We start from the raw sequence: 18,813 nt of genomic DNA, 5'->3' as shown, positions 1-18,813 counted from the left end.
GAAATACAAACTAAAACTGATTTCGATTTTAACATTAACGACTCTGCTTCGCAGTAACTTTGATAAAAACTTTCCTCACCGTTGTTGCCAGCTGTTTGGCATCATTTGTAGGGGGTGTAAATGAGCTTTTGATTCGGTTCAATTGATGCTTTGTGAGTTATTTTACCAAGTTATCAAATCTTCATCTTTTAACGTACCCGACAGTAGCAATTCAGTTATGAAATCGTCATTTGATCGGAAATAGCGCAGAATAGCTCAAAAATAATTATATCTGTTTGAAAACTTTCGACCCGATATAACCTAATTTTAAGATTTTTTTATTGACACAATTACTTTGATCACATAATCATTTTCGTAGCAAGAAACAAGCCAAAAGAGATCGTTATTTTCTTGATGCGATATTACAAACCACTGACGTGCTTCTTTGATTTCATACATTCTTTGCAATATTGATCGTGTGGTTACTATGCAAGTGCAATTACTTCTATAAAATAAAATTCTCATAATTGACCAAAAACCTAAAATGGAGTTAAAGTGTTATTAAGTGCCAAAGTTCTGTGTGAATGCTTTTACTTTTGAAAGCTTCGATCGGGAAGCCAGGAGTGAACGAACTAAGTAAATAACGTTAATACTTGGGTTAAGCTTAAGCGTGATTCAACAGCATATGGGCTACAAGAGAAAACATTGTCAATTTTTTTGCGGAAAGAGGAAAACAGAGTTCTGCATGATAATTAGTTTATTTCACTCATTGCAACGAGTGTAAAATATCAGTATTGGAAAGTTTGGGATACTAAATATTTCGATGCTATTTAGTATGAATTAGGCAGGTACGGAATTAAGGTGATTACTGTAAAACATGCATCAGCTGATGGAAACAAAGTCGTTCCTTTGCGTACTGTGACAATGAGACTTCAAGATGTTCATGCAGGATTTCTTGAATATTCACGATCTTCGGATTGCCAGAAGAAAATTTCGTTTTATAATTAGCTAATGTTGCAACGTGATCGGTTTTCATTTTCTGACAATCGGTTTGATGAACACAAATACATTTGTTTATTTCTCACATCGTTCACACGTCTGTGGTTTTAACAATTTAGCAGCTAAACGTTCAATTAAAACCTTTAGTAGTTGTTAGTTGGCGGCTTCGGCTCATCTGACAAAAATGGTTTTGACTGCTAACCAAAACCACCAAAACTCAGCCACGCCACAAGTTAAAAACTTAACGAAAAACATTTTCTATAGCTTTATATAACAACAACATAATTTTACATTTTCACTTAAAGTTTAGCTTTCCTTTCCTTGGCCCTTAGTTCTCTTCGGAGTATTTTTCCACTCGGATTTTTTGGAATGGAATCGCGGAACTCAACTCCTCCGCGCAGCCTCTTGTATGTTGCGACTTTCCCTGAAATCAAAACTTATTCTTTTAAACAACAAATTTTTTTTTTTAGCAATTACAACTAATATTCGATGTTTTCATAGAAGTCACAACCAACACCATAACTTTAGAAACGAACACCTTTTTTAATTCAAACTATCAGCAATGTTGGGATGTACAGTGTTTCACAAGCCAAATCACTGTTGAAATCTGGTTATGTAGCCTATATCTAAAAAGTTTGAGGATAGTTCTACCTAAAAGTGTTTTTGTTAGCCGGGCTGAAGCCCAGTTGCAGATTTCAAATTAAGTGACTTTCGAACATCGTTCCAGTGCTCTCACTAGTCGACCACGCAACCAAATTCATGCCTTGTCAAATTTGTTTTCGTTTCATTTCGTGTTGCGAATTAGCTGATGAACGTTGTGGCACTTTCTGATCGGATTTTGTGGCGTATTAGTAACCTGCAGCAGATGGGGTGTTTTGGCCAATCAAAGCAGGACAACGCGGCTGAAAGAAATTTTGCTGAGAAAAGTTTAGTCAATCAGGTTTCCCATAACTCGTAACATTTGTCCATGATGTCGAAATTTCAATGAGCATGCCAGCAACACACCTTAATAAATCTGATAAGTGACCTACCTGAATACTTAGCATTCGAAAATTTGTAGGCTACACAAACCTTATTTACTAAACTTTGTTTTGCAATTTTTTTTTAAAGCTCGCCGTCTGATTCTTCCCAAGTTCGATTTTGACAAGTAGGCTAATGTTGCGAATTATGAGAATCCTGATCTCTCAAACTTTTCTCCTACGAAGTTTTTCTCATCTGGATTAAATCTTACCGTCTAGTAACTAGTTGGTCAATAAACCTCATTTGCTACAGCGACCGGCTGCAGTAGCTCAAAGCTTCCGCATTTACACCATACGAAACAGCAGAAAGGTTTGGCTTCTTCGTTTCTAGGATACAATTTCTTTCAACCATTCTCTTTCCTTATGGCTACCACAACTACAATCAATATTGACGTTTTACAACCAAACCTATTTACGCTTTGGTCAAGAACCAAAAAAATTTCCAACAAGGTCATCAACTGTTTGCACTCTCTTTTTCCGTTCGTGCGATTTTAAACTTAATTGCAGTAAAGCCTTTTGATAAAAAGCCTACCATGTAGGCTAATTAAAAAATCTTCTAGTTCCATAAGTGATATTTTGACAGATGTCGCAATAATTTTGTTCAAGTAACCCGTTGTGGTGCGGTCTGTGGCTAAAAAGCTGCTGTGACCACTGCTGCTTACAAACTTGATCAAACTGAGCTAACAGAACGTATAAATTACTTTATTGAAACAGAACTATCCTACCTTCAACAAACTGTTTAACATCTTCAACAGTTAGAGAGATGTCTTTCCTAACAACGATTGCTTTCGGAATCTCTCCGGCCAAGCTGTCGGGCACCCCAATAACTGCCGCATCAAACACCTTCGGATGGGAAAGGAGAACTTCTTCTAATTCAGCTGGAGCCACCTAACAAATATCAAGTGAATTCAAGAAATAAATCCTTGCCCCTCAGTGATGTGTCGAAAAAACAATATAAACCAACAATACATAAAAGTGAAACGTTTTATAGCCTATGTTAATTAGAAATAATTTATTCCTGCCCTTGTCTCTAACAAAATCTTTCTTGTGAACACTAGGCCGAAAATTATGCAAATAATTCCGCGAAAATAAAATGAATGTTAAACCTGAAACCCTTTGTACTTGATTAATTCCTTCAATCTATCAACGATGTAAAGATTTCCGTATTTGTCGAAATAACCGATATCTCCGGTATGAAGCCACCCGTCCTTGTCAATGCATCGCGCTGTAGCCGAAGGGTTGTTGTGGTAACCCTTCATAACCTGAATACAAGCATCACAAATAACTTAAAGATCTGGACATGGAATAGTCGCTTTTTGTAGACACCTTCAGATCACAAGTTTCCGCGTCACACCACCAAAATTCACTTGTTGATTTTCTGAAATGGATTTTGCGGCCCGGTTGTGCTCTAGCCGCGCTTGCTTTTATAATTTCCTTGCCATATAGATGGCTTTTCTGCCCATATACCGAACGTCCATCAAAACAGAGAAAGATATTTTTGTAGACTGTAAGACTTTCAAATAATTTTCTCAAGATGGTTCACCGTTTCTACGTGCTACTGACGCAATCATGGTAACGATGGTTAGGCTTGGGTAAAGTTGCTTTCTGAAGATGGATGTGAAACGATCAAAGAGCTTTCTAAAGGTCTTGTTTTTATTGAAATGACAGTCGTATACCTTTGCGACGAGACTGCCGACCTATAAGAAAGTCTAAAGCTGAACGAAAAATAAAGAAGAATATTGGGAATATCTCCTGATAATATGCGTTAGTATTATAAGAATCATTGAAAAAATGTGTTTTAACGATAAACATTTACATAAAATATACTTTCTGTTGTTTTTGTATGTTTATATAAGGCTTAAACTATTTTACCAAATTGCAGATTAAAAAAAAATGAAAAAAAAAAATTTAACAACAATACTAATATACTGGGTCTACTATACAATAATTGTGTTTCGGCAATGCGCTTAATGGTAAAGGGGGGATAATTTTTATTTCAACTTTAGCTATGATTTTGAGATGCAGCAAGACTATAAGACTTCTAGTATAATCTTTTTGAAATGTCCGTCTAAAACTTTCCTACCCAGAAAATTGCTTTTTAGAAGGACTGCATTAACGTTGCGTAAAACATGCCTTATTGTATTGGCGTCACTTCTGTTTATGGTCTTTAAATTTCAAATATTAGTGCTGCTTTACCAAAGTGCTGGCAGTTTTCAATTTTCATAAAAAAAATCAATTGTGCAATGCAAACATATTAGAAATATACAAATACACAAAAATAGCTTATAAAAAAACAAGAAGTTATTTTTTTATAATGAGATTATGCTTACCGTTGGACCTCTTCCGCATATTTCACCACTTTGATTTTGTCCCAATTCTTTACCGCTTTCAACGTCAACAATCTACAGGAGTGTGATAGTTTACATTAACGATGTTGCATTGCTACAAACATAGGCGTAGAAGCCAGAAGAGCAACCGCACCCAGAAACTTTTCAATCACTTGAAAATTTCTGCAAATTTTAATAAAAATTTGGGCAAGAACTTTCAGCATATTTCAAAAAGTTCAATAAAATTAAACTTATTTTTGATTTTTGTTTAAGCTATGTAATAGTGATGCAAATGTCAAATAAAGTGCAACCGCACCCCTAAACTATTCAATTACTCGAAAATTAGATAAGAATTTGGGCAAGAACTTTTAAAATGATTCAAAAATTTCATAAAGATTGAACTTATTTTTGATTTTTTCTTCAAATAATAGTTATGCAACTTACTGTCAAATAAATTCTATATATATGAATCTCTCTAGTCTCTATATATGAAGAGATTTACTATTTTTAGGAGCAAAGTCTATATTATCGTAGGCTAACTAAAAAACTGTTGTTTTAATTTTTTACCTGGATAATTGACTCACCTTTATCTCTGTGTTAGGAAATGGGCAACCGACAGATTTTAAAGGGATGAACGGGTCGAACTGAGCGCTGGTGTAAATCCCCTCTGTTAATCCCCAGGCTGTATTTGTAAGAAAGGTGAACATTAAATTTGTTTCTGTGTGTTGGGGTGATAGTTTTCATGACAAAATGAATTATATCGCACAATTTTATCTGAATAAGGCATGCACATTGCACAAAGATGGGCAGTAGGCTACAGAATTATTTGTTTAGTATCCGTACCGGCAGTAAATTTATTTTAGAGTATCGTACCGAATTTCACCTTCAAACTTTCCGTCTAATAGCCTACCGTCAACGTCTGAAGCCATGCAAAACTATGCCCAACTGAAATGAATCGCTGGGATGGGGCTTATATTTCAATATATTGAAACGGCAGTATTTTTACGATCATCACCAACGTAACATTGTCTTTCAAGTGAGCTACGGGCTACGGCTGTGCTTGTAATCTTTCGGTGAGTTAAACTTATGTTAACTCTCTCAAAAATGTTTTTAAAATACCACATGGCCACCTAAAGATACGGCCTGATTTGTCACATTTTGCAAAAATTTCCAAGTTTTTTTAACTTTCAGCGAACGTTTAAATAAATTTTTCTAAAAAGTAGATTTTTACGCTTTCTTTATTCTTTTCCCCAGATGTCACAATAGGTTTTAACATTCGCGTTGGGCTCGCAGTCGAGAGCCTGCATGTTCGACTCCAGCCACCCGCACTTGCTGTTGTTTCTCTGAGCAAGAAACTTTACGATAATTGCCTCTACCCAGTGATCGATTTCGAGTAATGGGTAGTACCAAATTTAAGTCATAAATAGAGTAGACAACCAGAAACAGACATTGCCGTCGGCTGCAGCGTGGGTCAGGTGTAGGTCGGAAGGCGTACACCGATGCATAGCGCTCAAGTCCGCTTTCCCGCAATGCAGGATAAAGATAAAACAAACAAACAAACAAACAAATTCTCACAAGTTGGAAAACAAAGAAAATTTGATTTCGAAGATTTTAGTCAGACTGTTAATTTTCAATAACAGTCTGATTTTGCGTTTTTCAACTTACTTTTTCTCATTTGCTACTGCTTCCCCAAGGCAACAAAAAAGTTTTATGTCATTAGGAGACCGCAAAAAGTAAAAACATCTCAAAAAATGTCAATCAAGCACTAGCAGTAGCTGTAATCAAAATCTGCAAAATGTGACAAATCAGGCCGCATCTCCAGGTGGCCATGAATACCATTGGCGCGGACAGTGTACCCCAGCCAACAATTTATGTTTACTTGTTTAAAGAGTGATTTTGCGAAAAATCGGTGTGAAAGTACAAATTACAATTAATATAACTTCAGTCGTTATGGTGGTTTTAATTGTCCTACTACTGACTTCTTCTTTTTCTTCAATTGCCTTGCCTGAACCAGGCATCGACGGCCTCAGATGAATAATTAGACCAAATATTCCTATTATATGTTGCGTGGATTCTGTTTGTTTCTGTCTTGTCGTTAAAAGAGATTGTTTCTGTCTTGTCGTTAAATTCTTTCAGATGAGTTTGTCTTTGTCTGCCAGGTGCCCGCTTTCCAAAAATTTTACCAGTTAAAGAGAGATGCTCCAGTTTTTGCTTTCTTATTACATGGCCGAGAAATTTATATTGTCTGGTTTTCATACTTTTTTAACAGAGTTTTGGTTTGGTTCACTTGGAGTAAAATTTCTTTCTTTGTTTTCTTTGCCAGCCATGAAATGCGTTGCATTCTATGGAAACACCACATTTCAAAAGCATTAATTTTTTCAGCCATTTTTGTTGAGGAAGTCCAGGTTTCGAAGTTGTAATGAAAAACAGGATAAATGTAGCATTTTAAAGCTCTAAAGACCTTGTCTTAAAGCAGATATTTTTATTGCAAAGAATTGGTTTCATTTGTTGGAAGCTTGCTTTTGCTTGGGCTGTTCTTATGTTGAGCTCTGCTTCGTCTCTTGCATCCCAATTCACCACACTACCGAGGTATTTGAATTTTTGGACGTGTTTAAGAATTGTTCCATTTAACTGATAAATCACAAATAGGAGTTTCGGCTTTTTTCTTTGTTATGACCATTGTTTCTGTTTTCTTTTTATTTAATTCCATACCAAATATCTTGCTTTTCGTACGTACACAATATCTAAGATGTTCTACAGTTTTACGTCCGAGTCAGCTACCAAAACGGTGTCGTCAGCATATCGTATGTGGTTAATGTTGTTTCCTGCAATACTAATAGCTCTTTCATCTTCAACATGTCTTAAAATTATTTCGCTGTATAATGAGTACTACCATGGCCACCTAAAGATACGGCCTGATTTGTCACATTTTGCAGAAATTTCCAGGTTTTTCTAACTTTGGGCGAACGTTTAAATAAATTTTTCTAAAAATTAGATTTTTACGCTTTCTTTATTCTTTTCCCCAGATGACACAATAGGTTTTAACATCCTCACATGTTGAAAAACAAAGAAAATTTGATTTTGTAAATTTTAGTCAGACTGTTAATTTTAAATAACAGTCTGATTTTGCGTTTTTCAACTTACTTTTTCTCATTTGCTACTGCTTTCCCAAGGCAACAAAAAAGTTTTTTGTCATTAGGAAACCGCAAAAAGTAAAAACATCTCAAAAAATGTCAGTCAAGCACTAGCAGTAGCTGTAATCAAAATCTGCAAAATGTGACAAATCAGGCCGGATCTCAAGGTGGCCATGGTACTACTAACTACAATTTGATTTCGTTGGTAATGCTGAGGTTTAAATTTCTTGTTTTGATAAAATTTGAAAACGTAGACTACCGGTACTGAGTACGCTGACCGCTGAAGTAATTCGATACTGTTTAAAATAAGTGTTGAGTACCGAAACTAAGTTACTTCTGGGAAAGTGACGAGTACTGGTAGGTTACTATATTACTTTTTAAGTGCCGATATCCACCTATGGGCACGAACTACACAATTTTTTTTCAGCTCATACAGTGTTGTCGAGTGCCGGCTAACTATTATCGTATCGATCATGCACTATGACCGTCGAATATTGCTCAGTGTCGTAACACTGAACGATAGCAGGACAACACGGCAACCACCACAGCAGTGATGTTACACGATATTTCATTGGTGTTTTTAAAATCTGTTTGCCATAACACAGTTAAATGCGATAATTTTGTAGGTTTCCTCCGACCATCCAGGACAACTTTATAGTTTTTTTGCTATACTGTATGTTCGGCTATCCTGCGACAATGTTTTAGTAAAAGAAACTATCTTCCATCTCATATAACTCATGAAATATCTAATAACATTGGACTACTTTACCATGAAAATTGTATTGAAGTCACGGGGAACATGGAGTATTATCAGCGGTAAGTGAAGAGATCCATATATTTTAAATTAATAGAAAATGATTTTGAGGAGAGTTAGGATTTCAAACTTCTAGCATAGGATGGTGTAGCAAATAAATGTTTAGTAACCTACCTTGAAATAATCTCACTTGGAGAGTTTTCTGTACTTGCAACCCAACATTATCGGGAAGAGGAGCTGCAGCGCAGAGAATTTCTTTCAATGAAGACAAATCATATCTGGATCTCAATGGACTATTGCAGATAGCAAGTATGATAGGAGGAACGGCGGCAAGGCTATTAATCTATTGAAAACAGTTTATCGATCTTGATCGTTAAATGATTTCTGTATGAAAAATTATTTTTTTACTTTAGTCTTCAAAAGCATGAAGTTGATTTGTAAGTCAAAGAGCTTCGTTTGGGTAAGGTGTTTTGAAAAATTTTCAGCAGCCTAAAAGTTTATTCAGGTTAAAACTAAGCTTGCATTTTGTAAGTAATCATAAACAATGAAATAGCATTATTTCAGTTACGTTTTATATAATCCAATCTGTCTCTAGAAACACAAACATTGGAGCCAAACCACATCTAGAAGTTTATGCTCATCCGATTGAAATCAAAACACCTATTTATGTCAGCAGTTCAACTTTCGTTTAGCAAAGCTAAAAAACAAATCACCAGTGTATATAGCTTATTGACCGGATCATTAATGGAGTACGAATTTGACCAGACTACGTTCCTTTTTCATGCAAGTGTGGTGCTGAAGAACATAGCCTATTATATACCTCAAATTATGGCACCATCCTCCGTCCACCAAATGGAGCGGAAGATTTGCACGTTGTGGACGACCAGACTAAAGACTGACTATTCTCCAGCAGCCATACGGTGTTGCCCAAGCAAACAGCATCGATTAAAAGTATTGGAGTGGTAAAATTGTAGACCCTCTGTCTAAAGCTTCATACAAAAACGAGCCTCAATTGAATATATGTGCAAACTTACTTATACGTTTTAAGAAAAGTTTTCGTGACATTTTGCACTATTTTGTTGCGAGCAACACTTGTTCAAAGAAACACAACACTGGGTCTATGTAAAGTCAGGGCCGGATTTAGCTGATGGGGGGCCCGGGGCACTTTTAGATCGGGGGGCCCCCGTGCAAAAAAATTTTTCGCGAAAAACCATCTCTACGTCTACAGTAGCATCAGTCCAGTACTGCACAGCATTTTGAAGAAACTTTAAAGGCCAAAAGGAAAAAAATAACACAAAATCACATTTTTTCCACATAGGGGGGGCTGGGGGGCCCTTCAAAAGTCGGGGGGCCCGGGGCAACTGCCCCCTCTGCCCCCCCCTAAATCCGGGCCTGTGTAAAGTAGAAAGTATTTGATATGTCAGAAGTGGGGTATGTTGTGTTTGATTTAAAGCAAATGACGTTTTCACTTCTTCAAAATAACAGTTAGGCCCAAATACTTCATAAAGCACCTTTCTCAAATGTAAACTTGATGTCTTTGTCACCTCAATTGAAGTTCAGTGGAAGTTTAAAACTAGATTATAGCCTACGCTAGCCACTCATAAAAAATGCCTTTTGACCTACGCTAAATTAAGCAAAGATAAACCGAAGTAGATGCAGTATGTTTAACGTTGCATCACTTACTTTATACTTGTGGACGCTTTCAAAAAATCGTTCGATATCAAAACGTTTCTCAATTACAAGCTTTGCTCCTTGTGCCACACACGATAGACTGAGCATAGAGCCAAATATATGAAACATTGGCAGAACACCGTAATAGACAGACCTCCTAGAGAATGGCAATGCTATTCTGAAAACATTGAAAGTATGTTATTTTGTTAGATGTGTTGGTAAAGTTAGCGGTAATTGACAATTACTAAACGAATTCCTGCAGTCTTACATAGCGTAGCGTCATACTATAGTACTATACAGCCTTTTCAAGTTTATACTTGTATAGATGACCACGTGAAATCAATTGCTCTAGCCATCTGCAAGTGAACACCTCATACAGCATAATTGTGTAGTACATGTACAATGAGTTTATTGTAAAAAGATATCGTTTGCCGTGGTTGAAGACGCTAAGTAGCCTAGTGAGCCCGATCTTATTTTCTATGAAACAATACAAGAAGATCTAATTAGTGTATAAGTTTTGGTGGTATATTAAATATAAGCTACTGGAGTGAATTTACCACATTCGTTACTTTCTGAATTTTAGCCCATTCTTCTCAAGTGCAGTAAATTCCTTAACAGTTAATAACTATTAACTTAGGCTATAATAAGAAATTATTTCATACTTGAGCTCTTGACTGAATGCAAGCATATTCCTTTGTGTTATCATCACTCCTTTAGGCAATCCAGTTGTTCCACTTGAATATGGAAGAAAGAATGTATCGTCTTGCTTGACAACGACATTTCGTGGATAGTCTGTAGAAAACACTCGACAATCAATAAGGGATGGAGGAACCACGTGGGCCTCGTGGGCCTGAGCCCACCTACTTTATTTTCTGGGTGGGCCCGGCCCACCCACTTTTAAAAGCCAAATTTCTTTGAAAAGGTAGCGAAAACGGCAAATCTGAGAGGGAGTTCCAAAAAAAGGTCTTCACTCATTTGATACACAGTAGTTTGAATATTATCCTTGATAGCTCAATGATGAAATCCAATCTTTAAACGTTTCTGTTGAGTCCATTATTGATGTGCAGCACGTGTGGGTGTGGTTGCGTGTGACTGGTGGTCTGGAGCAATCTACCAATCAATTTAATTATTTTCTATGCTCTCTATGGTTAGATCAGTGATATCATTACATATGCACGTAGCCTATACTGTATAATGCTGCATATTATTATTCGCAGGTGGCATTATAACTGTGTGTGTATTGTTGCCTTTTTATTTGTACAGTATGCACATTGTACATCGCCATATTTTGTAAAGCGCTATAGAACAATTTAACAATTTTGTAATTTTTTGACCAAATCCGGTCCAAAAATAGAAAGTCTTGCCTGTTGGCAAGAAAGGCAATTATGAAAACGCAATGTGTAAACCAGGGGTCGGCAACCTTTTTCTAACAGCGGGCCAAAGCCAAACTTTACATGGTCTTGGCAGGCCGTAGCCTATTAATACCAGTTTTGACAGATTCAGAGGCATGATTTCAAGGCGTTGACGTAGCCTAATGCCTTCAGAATATCGGCTAGTAATTTCCTTATTTAAAAAAGGGGGCAATTACTTTAAACCCGTATCAACGTAAAGTCAATCTGGGATCCGCGTAAAGCAGTTAGGCTACAAAAGCATCAAAAATTTAAGAAAAATGTGATATGAGTTATCTCATACAATTAACATGTACTCTAAAAGGTCGTCTTTTATATTATAGTGTTCACATTTTTCTTAAAGTAATATCCTTGACGGGAATTAGCTGAACAAATTCTTAAACATCAAAATCTTTATTTACTGCACGCACAAATACTGCCAGCTCAGCTGTAGGCTTATCTGTCGTGTCTGTGCTCTCATCTATTGCGAAGAACTGTAGATATACGGTACAATAACTTTTTGCTGGATGTTACGTTCTCCGATATCTCTTCTTTTCGTTGAGTTACGATTCTTGTTAAAAGACTTAGGCCTATATCTGAAAAGTAGTTTTTTTTTTCTCTGGACATATGTTTTCAATAACATCCATCTTACACCTTTTCCCAAATTCTCCATCACTAAACGATTTCTTGTCTTTTGCTATTGATTGTGCTACCTTGTAGCTAGCAGAAGAATGTTCTGATTCATTCGTTTTCCTTTCCTTTGTAACAGAGAAATTTGCTGTTTTAAAGCTATTTTTGAGTAGATTAACCTTGTCGTTCCTTGTTTGACACATTAACTTGGAAAAATAATATGTTTTGCATCATAATGGCGCTTTATGTTGAGTTATTTGTTTGTACAAACAGAAACGCTGCAAACCAAAGACGTGGGCCTAATAAAATGATTAATGAAAAGTAGGCTTGTTCTTCCATTCGATTATACTGTAGCCTAATAAACCACTGGCCTGGCCACATATTGTTATAATTTGTAAAGGAGCGGCGACGGATGATTTTTCTTGGCGGGTTGTAAATTGCTGACTCCTAGTGTAAACAAAATCAAGGTTATGGGGGATCCCACTTCTGGCAACAAGTAGATGAACGGATTTTTCACACTATGAAGATATTGCAACTACAGTACTTTTCAGGTAAACCCGTGTTGTTTTAAAAGCACTAGTTTCCGTGATAAAAATTACTAACTGCAAAAACAAACTTACCTTTATGAGAAGTAGATATCAGTAGCTCCTTTAATGACGTGCACACAGACGTATCATCAATTGAAATTATATGCTGAAACAATGTACATGGAATTTATGGAAATGTAAAAGTATTATTTAAGTGCTGACGTAGGAAAGGTAACCTACATGCTCCCTCATCGGAGTATTATACCTTAATGTAGCGAGAGAGTTTCGTGCCTCAGTAACCTCTAGAGCTGCACTGGCGGAAGCTAATTGCTTTCAGAAGCAGGGTTGTTGGTATTTTACCCGACCCAAAAAAACCCGGGTGGGTTTTTTTAATAAAACCCACTTAAAAAAACCAAAAAAAACCCATAAAAAACCCAAAGCATCATATTTGTCCAGTTTTTATTGGAAAATTAAAAATTTTTACAAAAACACTACAAGGCACTTACAACAAACTTTAAATTAGGACTTAAGGATGTGATTGTGAAGTAATTTCCAAGAATAAACTGAAAACGCAGTGGATATTGCACAGTACACAAAAATCAAGTAATGTCACTTTGTGTATACTACACTAAAACTCATTTATGCAAGAAGGCCTTATAGTTAAGTTGGTGAAAGTACTACGGTACTCTACTGTAGTCTGTATATATGATGTGAAATGCAATTTAGCAGGCTATTTACCAATTACAGATTCTGGATTCTAACGCATGGCTGTTTCAGAGCATTTGCCTAATTGGCCACTGGCCACGCAATCGCTCAATTGCTCATCCATTACTATATATATATAATATATAATATATAAATATATATATAAATGATAAAAAATATTTAAACATGATGGCATAAATGCTTCTTGCCTTCAAATCTAAACAAATGATGCAATAATGTGATTTCTACCACAGTAGCATCAACTTGGTATAGAAATCAGTGGATCATGCAACATCCAACTTGATCTTGAAACTAATGGATGATGCAACATTCAAGCAACAACAGCCCTAGTGCATTATTTTATTGAGTTATGCAAGCATGTACTGTGAGTGAAAGGCACTTCACTCGTAAAAAGTAGTTTTGAGGTGAAATAAGCATGAATCTACCTTTTTTTGCATCTTTTTTAAAAAAACCCAATAAAACCCAAAAAAACCCGGGTTTTTTTAAAAAAACCCGGGCGGGTTGGGCTTTTTTAAAAAAACCCGGGTTTTTCTCAACCCTGTTCAGAAGACTCCCCAATACCAGATTGGTCAAAAAATAGAGGCGAGACAAAATGTAGTCCGAAGTATCTTAAGTATTCAATAAAACAGGCGGCTGAAGTCAATATAAGATCAACACTGCTGTGAGGGGAGATCAAGGCTGCAGAATGTCACCAGTTCCAATCGTTTTGGCTTGCCTTGCCATTTGACAAAGCTGGTTGCTTTGGTTCATTCGAAAAAGTACGAAGCTTCCTGTTTAATAATGAAGTAATGCAGGAGTTATACCAACACCACTGTATCCTTCTGAAGCCTTGACGCTATCGTACTACCTTGAAAAGTTTCAAGAGCGCTGTCTCCGAAAATTGCTGAATATTATAGATGGGGGTGAGAGAAAAGAACGAGGCTTAGCGTACGAAATTCAGATAGTGCGGGCATGTAATAAGAATTCCAGATCACCATATTTCTAATCAAATATTTTACTCAAAACTGATTAAAAGTAAGCGTTCAGTAAGCGTTCAGTAGGCTACAAACGACAAGCTACAAATATTCTCTGAGGAGCAGCCTCAAAAAGTATATTATCGATTGCACAAGCTGAGATGAAGTCACAAAGGCTGGGCCTCTCTAGAGATCTACTGCTCGAGAAGATGCTGTCACGCTTGAGAACGCCAGATCCCGAAATCTAACTAAGTGATCACAAATGTTTTAAATGCAACAGCATTTTTAAAGCTAGAAATGGACTTATTAGCCATCTTCGATCCTACCGTTAACTCTTACAGTAGCCTATGCAAAGACCATTATCCTCAAACACGAGCTCTTGCCATCATAGTCATCACATATTCTAAGTTTTACCTTTTTTACTAAACATTTTTTATTTGTTTTATTACAAACTTGTTAGTAGTAGTTGTAGCCTATCTCTCGTTTTCTTTACCACAAATGCATTCTTCAGATAAGCTACTATTTCAGACATGCTGTTTTTGTAGGCTATTAACTTTTATTTATACATTTTTATTCCGATAAGGCCAGATTGTAATGTTAATAAGGTATTATCATACAGTAATGCAATAAAATTCGAAATTTTCTAAGACTTTTTTTTAAAACAAGAACGGAGATCTTTACCTGAATTGACTTAACATCTTTAGAAACTTTCTTGATCTTATCATAATCTTTTCCATCGATGAATACAACCCTTGGCTTCGAGTCTTGAAACAAATGTTTAGTTTCACCTGTAAAGAAATCGGTTTATGGTGATAAAAAAACGTTGTAGACCAGGTATGTTATTCCGCTTTCATAATTATTTTTGCAATTCATTATTGCATTTAAAATTTAAAGTATTTACAGCATTAGACATTTAAGAAACGGTTTTATTATAGCCTACCTATAGGCTTCAAAATGAAAAACTCGTTGTTTTACCATCGGTGAGATTAGGATTACAAGCAGTAAGCGAAGCTCCACAAATGCTGGTGCCTATAGCTATGACTGGAAACTGGACACAATTGGAGCAGCAAGTGGCAATAAAATCTCCCCTGCCCAATCCCAATGATGCAAATGCTTTTGCACAGTTGATAGAAAGGTCTTTAATTTGCCGAAAGGTAAGGTTATTCCTTTCATCTGCACCATCGATCTGAAAAAATAGAAATATTATTTCAAAATAGAAAAAGAATACTCCATTTCTTGTGTGGGCATGCGCGGGGTGGCATTTCATTTCGATATTGTAAGTTACTGTATGTGTTTAAAGCATCACTTCAAAGTCAATACTGGCAGTGGCGGCTAGTGCAGGGCTTCCCGATTGGGGGTGCTCGCACCCCCTGGGGGTGCGAGTAGCTGTTGCTAGGGGTGCGAGAATCCACCGAGGAAGAAGAGCTATACCGTATATAGAGATGGATTTTGTTTAACTAGGGAGGTGGTGATTATCTCTCAGAGCATTCTATGTTGGCCTATGCCCTATACAGCACAATGCACAACAAGAAAATACCACCCGACAAGTTGCTGATAACAAAAAGGCTGTGATCCGAACGTCACGTGATTGGTGGCGGATAATGCGATAATATTGTGTGAGCAATTTGCTTATTCTTTGCAATTGTTGCTCATTGTTGGCAATTTCTTATCGTACACATTGGGAAAGACCGCGTTTTAAGCGAGAACGAAGTTTTTCACGTTGTAAACTGTGGATTGACTTACGAAAAGGAAAGTGTCAGCTACTAGTCAAACAGATAAAAGATCTTAATTAACGCCATTGGGTTCTCAGTTTGTGTCATTTCTTTATTTATTCGCTTTTGCATTTTGTGTGATTGCGTTGTTGAAGGCTGCCCTTTTTCCTATTCGTTTACCATATAAAGGCCGGTGAGCTGCTTTTCTGCGTTGTTTTCGTACGTATTTTGAATTTTCTTCTCAGAACCACTCCGCTTCAAAACAGGGGGTGCGAGATTGGCTTCATCAATCCCATGGGGTGTGGGGTAATAAACGAATCGGGAAGCCCTGCTAGTGTAATGGTGCTGTAGCGCTGCAGCACCACTAGTGTTTTTGCCTCGTTCTGCCCGCTATGAGAAATGTAGGAAATGTATTACCACTCGTAGGCTTATTTTATTCTGATCACGGCGACCTCTAGTGACAGGTCATGAAATTTTTGAAACATGGTGAAAGTTCTTGCCCAAATTTGTCTCCAATTTGCCCAAATTTTCGACTAATTGAAAAGTTTGTGGGTGCGGTTTCCACCCTGCACCCCTGGCTCCTGCGTCTGTTCCTAGTTCAATATAAGTTATGGAATCTTTACTGTTGCTGGTCACCGAATATGATTGTTTGATTTCAATCTTTTCTGACAATGTCAAATTGAGTTGCAGTACATTTCTTGAGTCTCCTACAACTCAGCAGTTGTGAACTCAGCACATTGCGGTTTAGCAAGTGACAACTGAACTAGCAACATTTCAACAAGTGGCTGAAATTGGTAAATGATGAACCTAAACAAACAAAAACTGACTAAGCCAATACGTGGCATGTAACAATGTCAGCAAATTCAGTTTAGCAAGCGATGACCAAGCAAGTCCGATGCTACATGAAAATTTTATTTGCTGACTTGGGCTGTAGCTGAAATGTAATTGCTGAGCTAAAGCAATTGCTGAGTTGTCGGCTGTTGCATGCCGAGTTGTTCGACCACAATCACATTATTACTAACTGTGGTTGGCCAGTTCGATACTGTAATAAAGTCGCAAGAATAAACGAAACTAAGCATTTTTTGTGTCCCCTGTGTTGCTATACCCTTGATTTTCAATAGATGCAATGTTGGTCATTTTGCATGCATGTAACTTATTTAGCCTGATTTATCAACCATGGAAAAAGTGGTTGGTTTTATTCTTTAATACCTTATATAGGCTACAACAGAACAAAGCAACTTACCAAAGCAAGATCATTTCCATACTTGTCCAAGCTCTGTAACAAGTAGTCGCTAACTGTCGTATCAGGGATGACCAAAGCTGGGAAAGGGTTATTTATCACCATAATTCCTCTTGCAATTAGGATAAGGTAATCTACTTAAATAGAGAAACGTTGTTTGCACGTTAAGCTTAGGCTACTTATCGCAAAGCTGACTAGTTAGGTTTAACCCTAAACTCGTTCTTTGCTAAATAGCCTGCAGCAAAATAAATTGCAGCAACAAGCGACGCCAAACCCACGCTTTTATAAACGCCCCAATCGTAGTTAACGATTAACTTAATTACAAGTTGCTATTTTGGTTTCCAACAACTTTTGAATGCTTCCTGATTACGCTACGGCCTACGGTCTCGGACACTTTTTTTTTCACCAAAACCGTGGCGACTGATGGTGAGTTGTGAAAGTGGTGGTGCTGCACAGTGCTGTGTTAAACCCTTTGTGGGCCCCGGGGCCAGAATAATTTTGGGCCCTCTATTGTCAAGCAGACCTATAGTGTTGCGTATACTTTCACTGCACCTATATGCAAATGTGGTTCACTTCAATAAACTTTTTCACCAGCTTAGAAAACAACACAAGTGTAAGTAAACGCAAACACAGGTCTATCATTTCTTAGCTACACCTTTGCTCGGTGTTAACAATTTCTAATAGAAAAATTCTGCCAATTGAGTATGGTCTCAACGCGATATTACCACCATACCACGCGGAATTTTGACTGTTTGAACTTTGTCGTGCGGTACCGCGCAGATAAAATCTGAGGATGAAACCAAAACTGTATAAATTATTAATTTTCATTCTGATTTGGTCATCTGGTAACATTATTGTTTTTCACCACTTTTATGGTTTATCTGGCAACACTACTTGTTCAGTCTTTGAAGAATTTCAATCTGGAAGAATTTTTAACTGATTTGGCTGCTAAGTGCTAACCTAAACATTACAAATCCTGACAATAGCAATGCAAATGATTTAATGCGTACATTTAGTTTACAGTTTCAAGAAACACTTGAAAAACATGCACCATTAAAAATGATGTCTAGACGTGAGATAAAACTTTCAAAAAAAGCATGGATAACAAAAAAGGTTTATAAAAATCTATACAAACAAAAAACAAAATGTTTAAACGTTGGATAAGAACCAAAAATGAATCAGCAAAAAGGAAGTACAAAGCATACAACAACAAGTTAACTCACTTAAAGAAACTATTAAAGAATCAATACTTCAGAACAAGATTTGAAGAAAACAAAAAATGACACAAAAAAACAATGAAAATAATTAACGACATAATATGTGGCCGTGACAAATCTCAGTGCAACAAAATTCGGTGCTCTTCCACAAGACGCCCTGTTGGTCAACCAGACAAAATGATGACGTCATAATACGTCACACACATTGGAATGGACTATTATGAAGGAGGAAATGCGGGGTGGAAATGCAATACAACACACCAGAAGGAAATTGTCTCCCATTTATTCATTTGTTGTTCAATTTCAACAGACTTGCTATCGTTGAAAAGCACAAGCATAGATCTAACCAACTAAATTAATACCAAGTCCCAAAATACTACTAGCTCCATCTAGTGGCCACCTAAACTTGACCAAATTCAAACCATCACCAAAACTTCATTTTAAATGATAAACAATCTAAATCAAATTCAATAACATGTTACTGTTTATTGGAGGGCTAACTTTCATTTTTGTATCTTATTTAATATGCGCGTAATC

At 36.7% G+C, this 18,813-nt stretch overlaps 1 protein-coding gene across 1 annotated transcript; it reads right to left on the bottom strand.

Annotated features, from left to right (window-relative positions):
• Positions 1–516: 516 nt before the first annotated feature.
• On the bottom strand, positions 517–18,398 carry LOC145769370 (uncharacterized). The gene is made up of 12 exons (XM_082580992.1): positions 17,063–18,398; positions 15,083–15,293; positions 14,789–14,895; positions 12,522–12,594; positions 10,546–10,675; positions 9,896–10,061; positions 8,387–8,555; positions 4,909–5,006; positions 4,328–4,399; positions 3,104–3,259; positions 2,723–2,885; positions 517–1,402 (listed from the first exon to the last, which is right to left on the bottom strand). Exons 1-12 carry the CDS (start codon positions 17,162–17,164, stop codon positions 1,278–1,280), a joined length of 1,572 nt encoding a protein of 523 aa, XP_082437118.1. The 5' UTR covers positions 17,165–18,398; the 3' UTR covers positions 517–1,277.
• Between the last annotated feature and the right edge of the window lie 415 nt (positions 18,399–18,813).

The sequence above is a fragment of the Aplidium turbinatum genome, chromosome 1 (assembly GCF_918807975.1).
Source record: "Aplidium turbinatum chromosome 1, kaAplTurb1.1, whole genome shotgun sequence".
Lineage (NCBI taxonomy): Eukaryota > Metazoa > Chordata > Ascidiacea > Aplousobranchia > Polyclinidae > Aplidium > Aplidium turbinatum.
The sequence above is the reverse complement of the archived record's forward strand: the minus strand, read 5'-3'. Positions and strand labels throughout refer to the sequence as shown.